Raw genomic sequence first — 13,202 nt, forward strand, 5'->3', positions numbered from 1 at the left:
TGATGACATCACTGTCAAAATAAAAATCGGCTTCATATTCCATAAACTTAAATATCATGGATTTTGGTGTATGAGGTATATTTGGAAAGACAACAATTTCATTTAACTATTCAAAATAATTGGTTCGATCAAAAAGATTTAAAGTTAACTGTTCAGGCACTGTTAATATGACTTTAGAGTAAAAGACATTTGTGAGTTTTGTGACGGTTTCTTTTGTGAAACTTGCTTTTTTTTAATTTCTACCCCAGCCTTTAAGTTCAAACAGGGCAAAACTTCTATTGCACGTAACTGTCAGAGAAGTTTTCTTATCAGTATTAGTATGTGCAGACTTTATAACATCAGCAGTGAGAAAACATCTGGGCCACAGCGGTGTGCTGAGCTCCTTCAGCCGTCAGGGGCCAGGTTTGGATGCAGTTCCGCCACTGTCCTGCAAGGGGGAGTAGAGAGCGCAGTCACTGCAGCTTCTTGGCCAGTTGGGACATCTCTCTGGCTTTTTTCCTCTTCAGCTTCTTCTTGAGAAAGAGCAAGTCGATGTAGACGATGTGATCCAGCACGGCAGAGGCGCAGAGGAGCCCGCCATGCAGAGCTCCTGCTATCCCACAGCTGAACACGTCTTGGCCTGGGACAGACACAATGTGATGAGGCGGGACCGCCCGGAAGTCTGGAAGTCTGCCTGCAGAGTTTCATAAAAACTCAACTTTGTCACTACCTGAAATGTAGAGGTTTTTCACGGGGGTGTTGCACCTGTTCCTCGCCACAGTCTCGGCCTGGAAACGATCCAGGTTGTGCTCGGCGGAGTACATGGCTCCCCGCTGGGCGCCCAGGTAGTGCATGTTGGTCAGAGGGGTCGCCACCTCTTGGAAAACCAACTGGAAGAACAGCAATTTAATTTAAAAAAAACATGTAAATTAAATTTAAAGGCATTTACAAGTTGAAGAAATGTGTGAATTTACATTGAACATGTGCGACTGTGACTCGTCGTATACCTTGTCTCTGATTTTAGGGAACAGCGTGCAGGCCCAGTCGAACAGCTTCGTGGCAAATCTCATTTTGTAGTCGTGGTATTCGTCGCCCCTTTTGCGCACGGTTGTGTCCTTCCATTCCTCAAACCATTCATACTTCACCATCGTCAGTATTGTCATGCAAGATTTTCCTGTGATCGTTAAAACACACACGAGGTGTCACTGAGAAAAGCGCTTTTGTGTGATTTGCTTGTATAGATTTCATTTCCATAATAGATTGGAAAACCATGATTTATTTTTTGTTTGAGCTCTGGGACAACCACAATTATTCAAACCTGAGTGCTGATTTCATCACCAACTTGTTCCTGTTTTATGAAATGCTTAAATCTTACAAACATTCTCTTGAACTCTCTGAGAGGGATAAAAGAACCGATGAGAGTTAAGGAAGACTCTAACAAAGTCCAGGATCGTACCTGGGTGTCTGATTGCAGCTTCTGGGTCTTTGGAAGACGGCATGGTGAGGAACATCATGGGAATATTATCTGGTGCTTCGTCTTTGCCCAGCGCAAAGAAATCATCCATCCTTTCAAAAAGATGGCGAAGAATTAATATAATATTTGCCTTCCCACATTTGAAGCTTTCCGCGCTGCGTTTATCTGCAATGTGGCCTCAAATAAAATAAAAAGATTTAAAACACGATTGTCTGATCATGTGCGCCATCTAGAGGACGGATACATTATTACAAATGCAAAAGGCTGAATAATTCTGAAATTATTTGGGGGAAAAAGGAGCACAGCTGGATTTACATCTGCGGATTAATGTCATCGCTATTTCTGATACAACAGCGCCCCCTTGTGTTGCCAAAATGCCTCCTCTTTGTTCAATGGCTGGACTGGCGTGTTTCAATACTCACGAGTTGTCCATGTCGTGGTTTTTGAACAACCAGAAGTTGGTGGCGGTGAGACCCAACTCTTCCTCACTTCCGTCAAAGCCGGAGAAGACCAATAACGACCCCCTGCCGTGTTTCATCATGCTCAGCCTCTCCTGAACATCTGGATTTAAGGAGGGTTTGCAAAGAGGTCGAACCTCGTTGGTTATTTTCAGGATGCAAATGATACATATATTAAAATAATTACATTTAAGTGGATTTGTTGCTCACCTGCCTGGACTTGAATCTGAGGGGGTAGAAGCTTCTGGAAGGTGGTGAAGATGCCACAGTTTGAAACGACCACCGGTGCGTGAACCTCCACCTCCTCCTGACCTTTCCTCACCTTCACCCCTGTCAAAACGGGGTGAAGGTGAGCGAGACACCCAGAGAGACGCCTTTACCTTTAACCAGACCTACCGTACGCTGCTCCCGTCTGATTCACCAGGATTCGCGTGACCGGAGCTCGGACCAGACAGTTTCCTCCGTGTTTCAGAACGGTGCGGATGACGTGGAAGGCGATCTCGCTGGCGCCTCCTTTGGGGTAGTAGGCACCCCGTTTGTAGTGATGTATCAGGAGGGCGTTGATCAGGATGCTGGAGTCGTTTGGGGGAACACCTGCGAAAATAAAGGGTCCACCGTCCATGGTGTTTGTATAACATGTACGTATAATGAGATTATAATCCGCAAAACGAGAGATCAATTGTGGTTTCGACTCATTCGAGAACCCACCATAGAACAAGTAAGAAAAGATGACGCGGAGATCCTTGTTGCTGGTCAGGGTGTTCACGAAATGCGACGCACGAGTGCCGGAGAGCCGGAAAACAGGGGAGAGGAGATCCGCGATGCCCGACTTCAGCAGGAATAGAGACACCCACTGCGGGATCATCTTCAGGGTCGCCAGGAAGTGCGCTTTCTTGGCTGAGATCTGATGGCACATGCAGGACGCACTTATAGGACAACGGGTCTAAGCCGAGTCCGCTCCGCGCATCGATTGATACCTTCATGATTTTGAAGAACGTCTCGATGGCCTCCGCGTCATCGGGGAATTGCTTCTGGAGGTTGGCTTTCATCTCCGTTTTACCGGACAGGATGTTGTAGGATCGTTTGTCGTCCCCCGTTCCGATATGGATGGCGTCAAAGTGTTGGTGGAGCTGCTGGAACTCCAGCTGGCCCTCGGAGATCTGGTCAAAGGCGATGCGTAATAAGCTGTTCTCGTGGAGCTGGCCGATGTAGTGAAGCCCTGCAGAGGACAGATAGTTAAAAATATATATATTTATCAAGCATGAAAGTCCTGAGATGTTTTACTATGAGAGATCCGATCCATTCGGAGTCCATGATCTCTACTGGAAACGTGTTTCCGTGGACATGTCCAGTTCTAGGGTGTGTTCACACCACCGCTGTTTGCAACCCTTTAAACTGACCAGAGTTCCTTTTCCTCGGATAATCCACTCCGTTTGGGCTGGTGTGAAAGCAGACCTTTAAACGAATTATAAGTCCGAGTCCTCTTGGCGCAGTGTGAAAGCGCCCTTACCCACGTCGAACTCGAAGCCTTTCTCTATGTAGGTGTGGCAGCATCCGCCCGCTTGGTCGTGTTGCTCCAGCACCAGGACCTTCTTCCCTGCTTTGGCCAGCGTGGCCGCGGCGGTCAGGCCGCCGATGCCGCTCCCGATGACGATGGCGTCCAGATTCCGGGGAACTTTGTCGAGGCTGAAAGCTGAAAACAAGCAAGAAGAAATGAGTTAAAGACACATCTCAGCTTTCCTTTTGGGCAATATAAACTGTAGATAACTCGCCTCACGTTATTCTCCCGGGTCGTAATCTAATTAAGATGAAGACAGTTAAGGCCGAGGTTAAATTAAATTGTGTGCTAACATAAAACTGGTTATTTAGATGTTTATCAGCTGTGTGTGTGTGTGTGTGTGTACCTTTCATTTAATTCTCTGACATCAGACAATAATAGCTTTAGGGTCATAGAAAATGACCTTTAGTACTTTGAATAAGCAAAAAAACAAACAAACAGTGGGAGGTAAAGTTCTGTAATCAATCTTCAAAAAGATTAATTACCGTAACAGGGTACAACTTTACAGTACTGCTTTAGTCTCAGCAACAGTTGCTGCTCTGGACTGTTACTTACTCCAAATCCAGGTCAGACTGGTTCTATCTAATCTTTGTCCAAACAGTAAACGCATCACGCATGAAGAAATTGTGTACTTCTATTTTGTACTTCTATTGTGTAATACTGTTTGGGGTTGTTGTTGTTTTTTATTCCAAAGCAGGATCATGAATTTATGCTAAAAACTATGCCAACATGCATGCAAGCAGATCTTTGTGTGTTTTTACAGCAGATCAAATACATTTTAAAAATAAATAGGCTACATCTTTTCGGATTTTTTTTTTTTTATATATAATTTCACCTTGCTTGATGACCTTGTCCCGCTTCTTCTGATCAAACTCCCGAGGTCCGGGGGGTCTCAATGACTCCAGGGAGAATGGACTCGGTTTCCCAAACAGGTACCAGTATGTGCCGCCGGCCCATACGGCCACCCAGACGAGGACAATGACGAGCCACATCGCACAGACAAATGACTTTCACGACAGCTGGTATAAAGTTTTAATCCCCCCCCCATGGGTCTCCTTTTATGACACCGCGTGACAAAGGTCTGCAGAAAAGCGCCATGGAGTTTGACATTTGGAACATTACGCAACAAGCAATAAAGATATCCTGTTAAACAATTCACTTTTCTTGCCATAATAGTGCCCACAATGGTCGAACTGGAAACAGTTTTTCGTCAAATGTGATTTTGCTGCAACGGAATAATCTCTCCATTGATTTTACTTCCGGTTTTTATTCTCTTAAAGACACATTTCATTTAACTTTCAGGTACTGTTTGTTCCGCGGGAGGGGGCAGAGAGGGATTGTGTTTGAGGGGTTGTACTACCAGTTTGAACGGCAAGGTGGCGATATCTGCGAGCAAGACGAAGATGCGACCAAATAGGAATACAGAAGAAGGAAATGATCCCGGAAGTAATAGTGTTTACAGCGTGTTTTCTGATGTGTTTTTGTGAGGTGAGGTACTTTGTGTTGTAAATTGTGTGCTATATAAATATAACCAAATAAAAAGAAGCGAGTTAAATCGTACCTTGAGATTATAAATGAAGAAAATTTGTGGTTTATAAATTATTTTTATATGACGTGTGGGCAGCCACGGGCCGGCACCCAGGAAGCAGAGGTTTTTTTGGGGGGGGAGGGGGGGGGGGGTCCCAAACCGGGTCCTTATGAATTAAAAATTAAAATTAAAATTAAAATTAACTACTGCCGATCCTAAAAACAAAAAAAAAACCTGCGTTGGCCGGGAATCGAACCCGGGTCAACTGCTTGGAAGGCAGCTATGCTCACCACTATACCACCAACGCCTGGATTTTTCCGCAGCTCCAATTGGATGGAGAGCTTGCTTTTGAAGCCAGGATGAAGCTGCTGGAAGAAGCTTACGGTGTTTGCTGCAGGAAGAGGCTCGGTGCCGCCTGACCGGAATTAGGATTAGGAATCAATGACTGCAGACAGGTCAGGTGAAAGCTTTGTACAGCTATTTTAGTTTAATTACAAATTAGCAAAGACACATTTTCACAAACAGGGACTCTAGTTCAAGCACCAGTACCGATGTTTTATTCTTCCTACTGAACGTCTCATTCATTCTACAGGAACTTTACAGCCAGCGGTTTGTAACTGCCTCTCATTTTTTTAAAAACAACACACAACTTTGTAATGTGTGTTATGTTATCATGCAGCCTCCCTTATCGGCCTTGTAAGGGTTCTTCTCATCTGAAACGCCTTTGATCAGCGGATCATTCGGAGACAGTTCCTCAACAAAGGCAATGGTTTCTGCACAGTTTGCAGCCAACTGTTGTTGAAGAGGAGACATGAAGGCAAATGTAAGTTTCACAAATAGCTATAAAAAAAAAAAAAAAGATTTACTTTACTTACTGGTGTCCGAGGAGTGTTAACTTCCTTCTTCAACTGTTCCAGCTCCATTTTCAAGATTTCCTTGTCCGACATATCCCGAGCCATCCTGGCTGGAAAGATGAGATTCAGGTGAAAAATGTTAAAATGTCACAAAAGAATTTCTTCAAAGTCAAATTGCCAGATTGGATTATTAGAGTATTAGTTTCTTTAGGAACCTCCCTTTTTTTGAATGTAAAGCCAGCGCGGACGCCCCGGCCGGCTGTCCTTACCTGTCGAATGGCGGGATCCCCAACGACAAGAGAAAAGCGTTTGCTCCTAAGAACTCATCGGCTGTGTGTCTCTCCCTTCAAGGTCGCTTCTCTCACACTGACGGGATCCGTGCCGTCCGACTGCTCTTCATCCCAACTGATCCCTGCTGCTGGCTTTTGGGAGAGGTCGGGACAGGATCGGAGCTGATGTCACCAATCCCCCGTGATGAGATTAAACAATCAGGAGCTGTGACCCCCCCCCCCAGTGATCAGGAAGGAGGACAGGAAGAGAATGCAGATCAGGGGAGAAAGTGAGGCAGTGGAAGAGAGATGAAAGATGTTTGAGCATCTACAGCTACAGACACCAGAATCTGAATGTCATAAATGGTCTTTGGTATATAAGAGAAATGATAAATGTAAAGAATTAGATACACTAAAAGCACAGGATCTTAAGCCACGAGGTCTGCACAACTAATTTAATTATTTCCGTTTATCGCGGTCGATCCAATCAGTCGATCTGAAGCCTTTTGTGGACGGTTAGAAGACGACAGACTCTTAATGAGCAAGACTGACAAAGATTTTTCTGTTTAAAAAAACAAAAAACAAGTTTAATTATGTTGAGCCTCAATCGTTTGATCTGTTCCTCCTTTAAAACCTGCGCAGCATGGATGGAGCTGTAATTATTCAGTGTGAAGCATTTTTGTTAATCCGAATTTCTTCTCGAGTAAATGCTAATGATCTGTATACCACGTGAAATTCAATCCCACAACTCTGTGCTAATGACCTCCAACTAACATCTCATCTGCGACACGAGGAGCTACTGAGCCTCGACTAAACCTTCGGCAGGACTCGCACTAATCCATTCAGGATCTGGGTTAGATTTATCTGCTCCAGATTAACCTGAGAGACGTCACTGAGGGTCAACGGCGACGTGGAAACATTCATGAACACGAAGAGTCGATGTGTCACAGAGCACCTGTGAATCCATCAACAGGGAAATCGCAAATAACTATTTAACAGGCATTATCTGCCTGGCCCTTAAGGTAGAACTAATAACTATCTCTAAATGTTATTCTTGCATGCGAATTGAATGTCTTTGGCGTTTACATTTTGCATCCTCTCATACTGTCTTATTTAGGCTTGAAAATATATGTCAGAAGAACAACTCAACTTTATTTAAAACGTATCTGACACAAAGTGCTGTACATGCATAGATTCGAACAAGAATGGTATGTCCCACCTGAATTATATTCCTGGCATTACGAGATGTAAATTTAATGTTATAAAATAGGCTATACATAATTATTATGTTAAATTAAAAATTAATGTGGAAAAATATTCTTTTATAAAAGCCTGTTTACTCTTGTTTTGACTATGGCCATTTAAAACACATCAGCAATATATATGATATTTGTTCGCAGCTCTAATTCTGTTCTAATTCTAACGAATATTTATCAGCGGAAAATATTATAGAGCTCTTTGGTGTTCATTTTTCTTTTTACGTTCTCATTCTATTTCTGTAATGCTTACTTTTGTCCTGTAGGTGGCGACGTCATTGCTTTATCTTTTTGAGGCGCTGCCACTTCCTGCTTTGAACCTGTCAGCCAATGGGAGGGCGTGTGTGCATAACACCGGAAATACTTTTCAAAATAAGGGTTTCATTATTCAAACGTAAAACACCCAATTGCAGCAAATATTCACACTGTTAGTTAAACAGGGAACTATTTTTACGAAAGACACGTTGGACCTCACGGAAGCTCTGTTTAAGATTCCAGACTTTATTTTCAGAGATACTATGGCATGCCATTATGGCCAACCATGTGTTTACAAAAAGAATCGTGTGGCCCTTATCCGCTTCCGTAGTTTTAACAGGAAGTTGTTCAAATGCTTGGAGTGGGGGCTTGACGAGCTGCAACAATGGGAGCTCCCAGTAGGAAACAAACGTTGAGGTTTTTGAGCCAGCTAGGCGGGTTTATTTTAACCCGATTCGGATTTTGGAATTGCTTCTGCATGTTGATGCTGTTTGCTGAACGAGCGGATTCTAAAAGGTAAATAGAGCGAGTGGAATGGGTGGCAATAAATGCGGTTAGCTTGACGGGCTAACGGCAACTCGAGCGTTGTTGGTTTGCCTTGTAAGTACAGATGATTCAACTTCGTCGAAGCTGTGAATACCGAATAATATACGTACTTGGTGACGTTTTCGGGTATTTTGTCAAAAGTGTAAATATTTAAGAATCTATTTAAGTAAAGAAAGATGTTTTATTTCCGCAGGTAGTGAAGATAAAGTAACCGGAAGTCTCAGCCACATGGATTTGATTAAAATAGACGTGACGGGTCACGTTTAGTTCAGGCCGTAGTTTTCAGTCGGACAGGAGACAGGCTGTAATTTTCTTCTGGAAATAATCGATGTTTAAAAACTGTGTGTTTATCTTTGTGTTAGTCTGTGACGCGTTGGGCTTCTTCGGCAGCCACGCCCCTTATTATCCTGCAATTACAGACCGAGCTAAAGAGAGTGTCTCCAGTCTTTGTCATTCTTCTCTGTAGCAAATATGTGACTTTCTAATTATATTTTCTGATGTGCTATTCTGTTTTTTAATCTTGTATAAATTTTTATTGCGCGGTCTTACTTTTTTTTTAAGTACAGGTTTATAAATGTTAACAGCAGTGGCGGGCGGTGCATTTTACACCTAGGCCTTCAGTGAAGTCCTACTTAGTCCGACTTGAATAAATACCCCTCATAATACCATCATTTATGACACCACTGCTTTAGAAATAATGTACAAACACACACTTACGCACTACTGGGTGCTGCATCACCTCAATCGTGTACAACACAGGATATTTTTTCCGGAGCATTTAAAAATCAATAAACTGCATCAGCAATTAAAACTTACCACTATACGTGGTACTATCAAAGTCAGAAATAAAAGGGAATTTAACATTATTTTTCCAAAACGTTTTAAAGTCCACCATGAAGCTTTAAATTGTAAACTTGCAGTTTAATATAAGAAAGACTGCAACACAACGTGTTGTACTTCCACTACAATCACACAGCTGCGCCGGAGCACCACATTATTTACATACATTGCATTTACAGTATATCCGTGATTTTATTTCGTTATCATGTTAAATAAATAAAATGTTGGTACTCACCAAAACGGCTGTCCCGCTTGAAAACAAAATCCATTCTCCTTTCTTAAAGTTCCTAAATCCACTGTTGCTCCAAACATTAAATCGATCCCTTGCAAACAAAAGGCATTCCCAGCAGAACAATTTGCAGCGACCCTCAGAAGCTGTAAGCCAAAAGTTTGAAGCCTGGAAGCGGCGTACCAATCCTTTCCCCACCCGGGACAGGTTAGCTAACAGATGGATACTGTAATACATGCTACTGTGTGACTGTACTTGTACTCTAATAAATATATTTATTCATTCATGTATTCATGGATAAATGTAATCACAAAAAAGTCCAAGACTAAACAATAAAGTAGAGAATTGATAAAGAGGTGCGTTATAAAATAATTCACTGAATTTGTTTTGATGACCTTTGACCTGCCGTCCCCGCAGGAAGCCAGACATACATGTGCCGTACCTGTACGTGGACATGGGGGCGGCGGTGCTCTGCGCCAGCTTCATGTCGTTCGGGGTGAAGAGGAGGTGGTTTGCGATGGCTGCCGCCGTACAGCTGGCTTTGAGCACGTACGCGTCGTATGTTGGAGAACAGGTGCATTATGGGGACTGGCTGAAGGTGAGTCACCTTCTGTTGTGCACAGTGCTTTGTTTTTTTTTGTTTTGGAAAGTGATGTTTCTGATGCCGGCCTGCTCTCCCACATGCTGATTGGTCCATTTCCCCCCCCGCAGGTACGCATGTATTCCAGAGCGCTGGCCATTATTGGGGGCTTCCTGGTTCTGGCCAGTGGCGCTGGGGAGGTGTACAGGCAGAAGCCTCGCAGCAGATCCCTGCAGTCCACTGGACAAGTATTCCTGGGAGTGTACCTCATCTGTGTGGTAAGATCCCTTCGGATTGTTATTTATATAGAAGTTTCTCAATTGTGGAAATGTCAACGCACCAGTGCAAAAGGAAGTAATGCAGGATTAATGCAGTACCTCCTTCCCCCCCCCCCCACACTAGGTGTACTCCCTCCAGCACAGCAAAGAGGACCAGCAGGTCTACCTGAACCACATCGTCGGGGGGGCGATCACTCTGACGCTGCTGGAGGTGCTGTTCGGGGTGCTGGCGCTGGCCTTCCTCTCCGGGTGCTACGTCCGGCTGGCGGCGCAGATCCTGGCCACCGTCCTGCCGCTGGTGGTCCTGCTCATCGACGGGAACCTGGGCTACTGGCACTACACCCGCAAGGTGGAGTTCTGGAACCAGATGAAGCTAATCGGACACAACGTGGGCATCTTCGGTGCCGTGCTGATCCTGGCCACCGACGGTTGAGGCTTCCCGTCCGTCACAAACTTTTTTTTGCACCGCGACGCATCTGAGCATCGGGAGCTGCCGTCGCCCCCCCCCCCCCCCCCCCCGGTGACCTCTCAGGGTTCAAATACTCCAAGCTGGAGGCCAGTGGGATGTAAACAGCGTCGATCGTCTTTGCTATCAGCTGGGAGCTTTGCTTTTGTGAGGAAAGAAAACTGGAGCTTTATTTTTTGGGGGGGGATTTAATTTATTCAGTTTCATGTTTATATATTTTTTTGTCCCTCAAATTATACACTGAGTCCAAGTACTGCAATATCTGCAGGGGAAAACGCCTTTTGAGTCCAAAACGTCCAGGAAATTCTTGTTTTAAAAACAAATATTTGGGTTGCCCAACTCTGCTTTCACGTGAATTTTCTTGAATTGAAAAAAAGCACCGTTTTTTAATTTTCTGTGTGAATATTAATCGCTTGATGTTCGCTTTGAAGAGTTTCAATATTTTGATTGTTTACTGACTTGTGCAAACGCTTAATGATGCGACGCCGTTTAATTATTTTAAGCGCGATAGCTTTGTGGGTGTTGATCGGGATAAAGGCCTGAAAAAAGAACTCCTGTCATTTGGGCTAAAGAGGATTTGTAAATGATGTAATATCCACGTGTGCATGAGCTAAAAGCTAAAGCTAATGCAGGCAGCCAGAGTTAATTAAAAATCAATCTGTACAAAACCGCAACATTATTGTAGTTTAAGCTTTCATTGTTTTATTTACGTCATTCGTTTGAACTTTAACCATCTTTTTCCTAAACAGACATGAATATGAATGAATTTGTTCCACTCACGCAGCAGCTGTTTTCAATGCAGATTAAATAAAGACCTTAATTCCAACCCAACCGGATTAAGCCTCGCCCTTTTTCATTTGTGTGCCGTTTTTATATAATAAAATGTTATACAAGGTTCGGAATCAGAAGTAGTTTGTCAATGAGGGTTCGCAGACTTGGAATATTTCTCTGTGAAGCCGAGCAACATTTAACAGCAAAAAACATACAAGTACAGAACACGTCACAAAACATCTAAGCAGCTCCCAGGGTGACCTTGGATGAAACCGGCGTGGGGGGGGGGGGGGGGGGTGTAACGTGGACCCAAATCAAACCCATATTTCAGCACATGTGGTACCACAGAAAAAGAGAAAGGCATAATACATATTTAAACAAATGGACCCATTTTTAACAAGTCCACCCCCGAGTCCCGGTCACGAGTCCCGTCTCTCCGGCTCGCTCACCGTTTGTTTGCTCTTCCGGTTGCGTCCGGCTTTGACCAGGGCACCGATCACCGCGAGCGCCACGGTGACGGTGATGACGAGCAACGACGCCGTCTCGGCGACACACAGCCGGCCGTCCAGCGACGCCAGGGTCCTCCCGGCTCGCTGCGCGGGAGCCCGGCACACCACGTCCCGGTAGTCGTACGCGCGCAGATGTCGGACGCGCCGGATCTTCTCGAAGACGCGCTGCAGCTCGCAGTCGCAGATCCAGGGGTTGGAGGCCAGCAGGAGGTCGGCGGTGGAGGTCGTCCGGAGCCTCTGGAAGGCCTTGAACCCGACGGCCTGCAGCCGGTTCCCCTGCAGGCCCAGCAGAGCCAGGCTCCGCAGAGGAGCCAGAGCCTCCGCGCCGATCACCGAGATGTTGTTGTGGCCGAGGAGCAGCACCTCCAGGCGCCCCTGCCTCCGAAACAAGCCGTCCGGAACCGCGTTGAGCCGGTTGCCCTCCAGGCTGAGGCGGCTCAGTTTAGAGAGGCCGACGAAGGCGCCGCCGGCCACCGTCCGGATGCGGTTGTGGCTCAGGTCCAGTCTCCTCAGGTTCTCCAGACGCCCGAGCGAGGCGGAGTCCAGGCGGCGCAGCAGGTTGCGGTCCAGCCGGAGCTCCTGGAGGGAGGCCAGGCTGCGGGAGAAGTCCCGGGGGAGCCGGTGCAGCCGGTTCACGCTCAGATCCAGCCGCTCCAGGAACTGCAGCGACGACAGAGACTGGAGGACAGAAATACACTCATCAAAAAAACAAAAAGAAATTTTTATGTCACAATAAATGATTATATTTTTTTAATGATTAATCGTTTATGAAGACAAACATTCCCGTTTTATACAGTAAAGGGTCGCGCTCGGTACCTGAGGCTGCAGAGTCCGGATGCTGCTGTTGGACATCAGGAGGATCCGGAGGGACCACAGACCCACGAAGGACCCGGCGTGGACGTCCGTCAGCTCGTTCCCACTCAAGTCCAGCAGCCGGGTGCCGCGGGGGACACCGGCAGGGACCCGGACCAAGCCCCGAAGCCGACAGTCCGCCAGCCCCGAGGACTCGGCGCACAGACACCGGTCACGACACGGTTTCATCCCCGACGCCGAGTCCAGCAGGAGCGTCACGCAGAGAATCACGCGTCCCGTGACGGGCATGTCGAACCCCCCCCCCCCCAAAAGAAGAGGCTCCAGTGGGCACGACCTGACGCGATTTCAGAGGACTCGCTTCGAGCATCGAATATTACCGATTAGATTACAGATTACGGGGATTAAATGGATCGGAACACATCCGACCGTCGTTTTGGACCGGATCCCAGAACACGGATTTACATCCGCTCGTGGATTTATTTGCACAAGATGCCGTTTTGGTTTAATTTACAGAGCAGCGGTTCAATTCAGCAGTTTTA

General features: G+C 45.7%; 4 protein-coding genes and 1 non-coding gene across 6 annotated transcripts; 1 reads left to right on the plus strand and 4 right to left on the minus strand.

The window, feature by feature from the left end:
* Positions 1-452: 452 nt before the first annotated feature.
* Positions 453-4,461, minus strand: si:ch1073-13h15.3 (inactive all-trans-retinol 13,14-reductase). Its single transcript, XM_068754586.1, has 11 exons — positions 4,305-4,461; positions 3,422-3,604; positions 2,889-3,130; positions 2,620-2,815; positions 2,308-2,505; positions 2,122-2,241; positions 1,876-2,014; positions 1,436-1,545; positions 987-1,153; positions 710-869; positions 453-619 (listed from the first exon to the last, which is right to left on the minus strand). The coding sequence occupies exons 1-11, from the start codon at positions 4,459-4,461 to the stop codon at positions 453-455; spliced, it is 1,839 nt and encodes a 612-aa protein (XP_068610687.1).
* Positions 4,462-5,232: 771 nt separating this feature from the next.
* On the minus strand, positions 5,233-5,304 carry trnag-ucc (transfer RNA glycine (anticodon UCC)). The gene has a single exon. It is a non-coding gene; the product is annotated as a tRNA-Gly (tRNA).
* Positions 5,305-5,660: 356 nt separating this feature from the next.
* On the minus strand, positions 5,661-5,956 carry gngt2b (guanine nucleotide binding protein (G protein), gamma transducing activity polypeptide 2b). 2 transcript variants are annotated; one of them, XM_068754669.1, is made up of 2 exons: positions 5,873-5,956; positions 5,661-5,789 (listed from the first exon to the last, which is right to left on the minus strand). In XM_068754669.1, the coding sequence occupies exons 1-2, from the start codon at positions 5,954-5,956 to the stop codon at positions 5,661-5,663; spliced, it is 213 nt and encodes a 70-aa protein (XP_068610770.1). The 2 variants fall into 2 exon arrangements, with proteins under 2 accessions (XP_068610770.1, XP_068610769.1); XM_068754668.1 differs by having other exon boundaries at positions 5,864-5,956.
* Positions 5,957-8,013: 2,057 nt separating this feature from the next.
* On the plus strand, positions 8,014-10,537 carry tmem101 (transmembrane protein 101). Its single transcript, XM_068754749.1, has 4 exons — positions 8,014-8,147; positions 9,664-9,844; positions 9,958-10,104; positions 10,229-10,537. The coding sequence occupies exons 1-4, from the start codon at positions 8,017-8,019 to the stop codon at positions 10,535-10,537; spliced, it is 768 nt and encodes a 255-aa protein (XP_068610850.1). The 5' UTR covers positions 8,014-8,016.
* Positions 10,538-11,760: 1,223 nt separating this feature from the next.
* LOC137910393 (reticulon-4 receptor) lies at positions 11,761-12,951 on the minus strand. Its single transcript, XM_068754830.1, has 2 exons — positions 12,667-12,951; positions 11,761-12,528 (listed from the first exon to the last, which is right to left on the minus strand). The coding sequence occupies exons 1-2, from the start codon at positions 12,949-12,951 to the stop codon at positions 11,761-11,763; spliced, it is 1,053 nt and encodes a 350-aa protein (XP_068610931.1).
* Positions 12,952-13,202: the final 251 nt, after the last annotated feature.

The sequence above is a fragment of the Brachionichthys hirsutus genome, chromosome 21 (genome assembly GCF_040956055.1).
Source record: "Brachionichthys hirsutus isolate HB-005 chromosome 21, CSIRO-AGI_Bhir_v1, whole genome shotgun sequence".
Lineage (NCBI taxonomy): Eukaryota > Metazoa > Chordata > Actinopteri > Lophiiformes > Brachionichthyidae > Brachionichthys > Brachionichthys hirsutus.

What these genes read in the sequence shown, in the direction of transcription:
- si:ch1073-13h15.3 (XM_068754586.1), bottom strand. Translation starts at nt 4,461, where the DNA reads ATGTGGCTCGTCATTGTCCTCGTCTGGGTGGCCGTATGGGCCGGCGGC. An exon ending in GGACAAGGTCATCAAGCAAG is followed by an intron (nt 3,605 to 4,304) that starts GTGAAATTATAT and finishes GCTTGTTTTCAG; the next exon opens with CTTTCAGCCTCGACAAAGTT. An exon ending in GAAAAACCTCTACATTTCAG is followed by an intron (nt 620 to 709) that starts GTAGTGACAAAG and finishes TGTCTGTCCCAG; the next exon opens with GCCAAGACGTGTTCAGCTGT.
- gngt2b (XM_068754668.1), bottom strand. Translation starts at nt 5,956, where the DNA reads ATGGCTCGGGATATGTCGGACAAGGAAATCTTGAAAATGGAGCTGGAA. An exon ending in CTCGGACACCAGTAAGTAAA is followed by an intron (nt 5,790 to 5,863) that starts GTAAATCTTTTT and finishes CTTCAACAACAG; the next exon opens with TTGGCTGCAAACTGTGCAGA.
- tmem101 (XM_068754749.1), top strand. Translation starts at nt 8,017, where the DNA reads ATGGGAGCTCCCAGTAGGAAACAAACGTTGAGGTTTTTGAGCCAGCTA. An exon ending in ATTATGGGGACTGGCTGAAG is followed by an intron (nt 9,845 to 9,957) that starts GTGAGTCACCTT and finishes CCCCCCCCGCAG; the next exon opens with GTACGCATGTATTCCAGAGC. An exon ending in GAGTGTACCTCATCTGTGTG is followed by an intron (nt 10,105 to 10,228) that starts GTAAGATCCCTT and finishes CCCCCACACTAG; the next exon opens with GTGTACTCCCTCCAGCACAG.
- LOC137910393 (XM_068754830.1), bottom strand. Translation starts at nt 12,951, where the DNA reads ATGCCCGTCACGGGACGCGTGATTCTCTGCGTGACGCTCCTGCTGGAC. An exon ending in TCCGGACTCTGCAGCCTCAG is followed by an intron (nt 12,529 to 12,666) that starts GTACCGAGCGCG and finishes TCTGTCCTCCAG; the next exon opens with TCTCTGTCGTCGCTGCAGTT.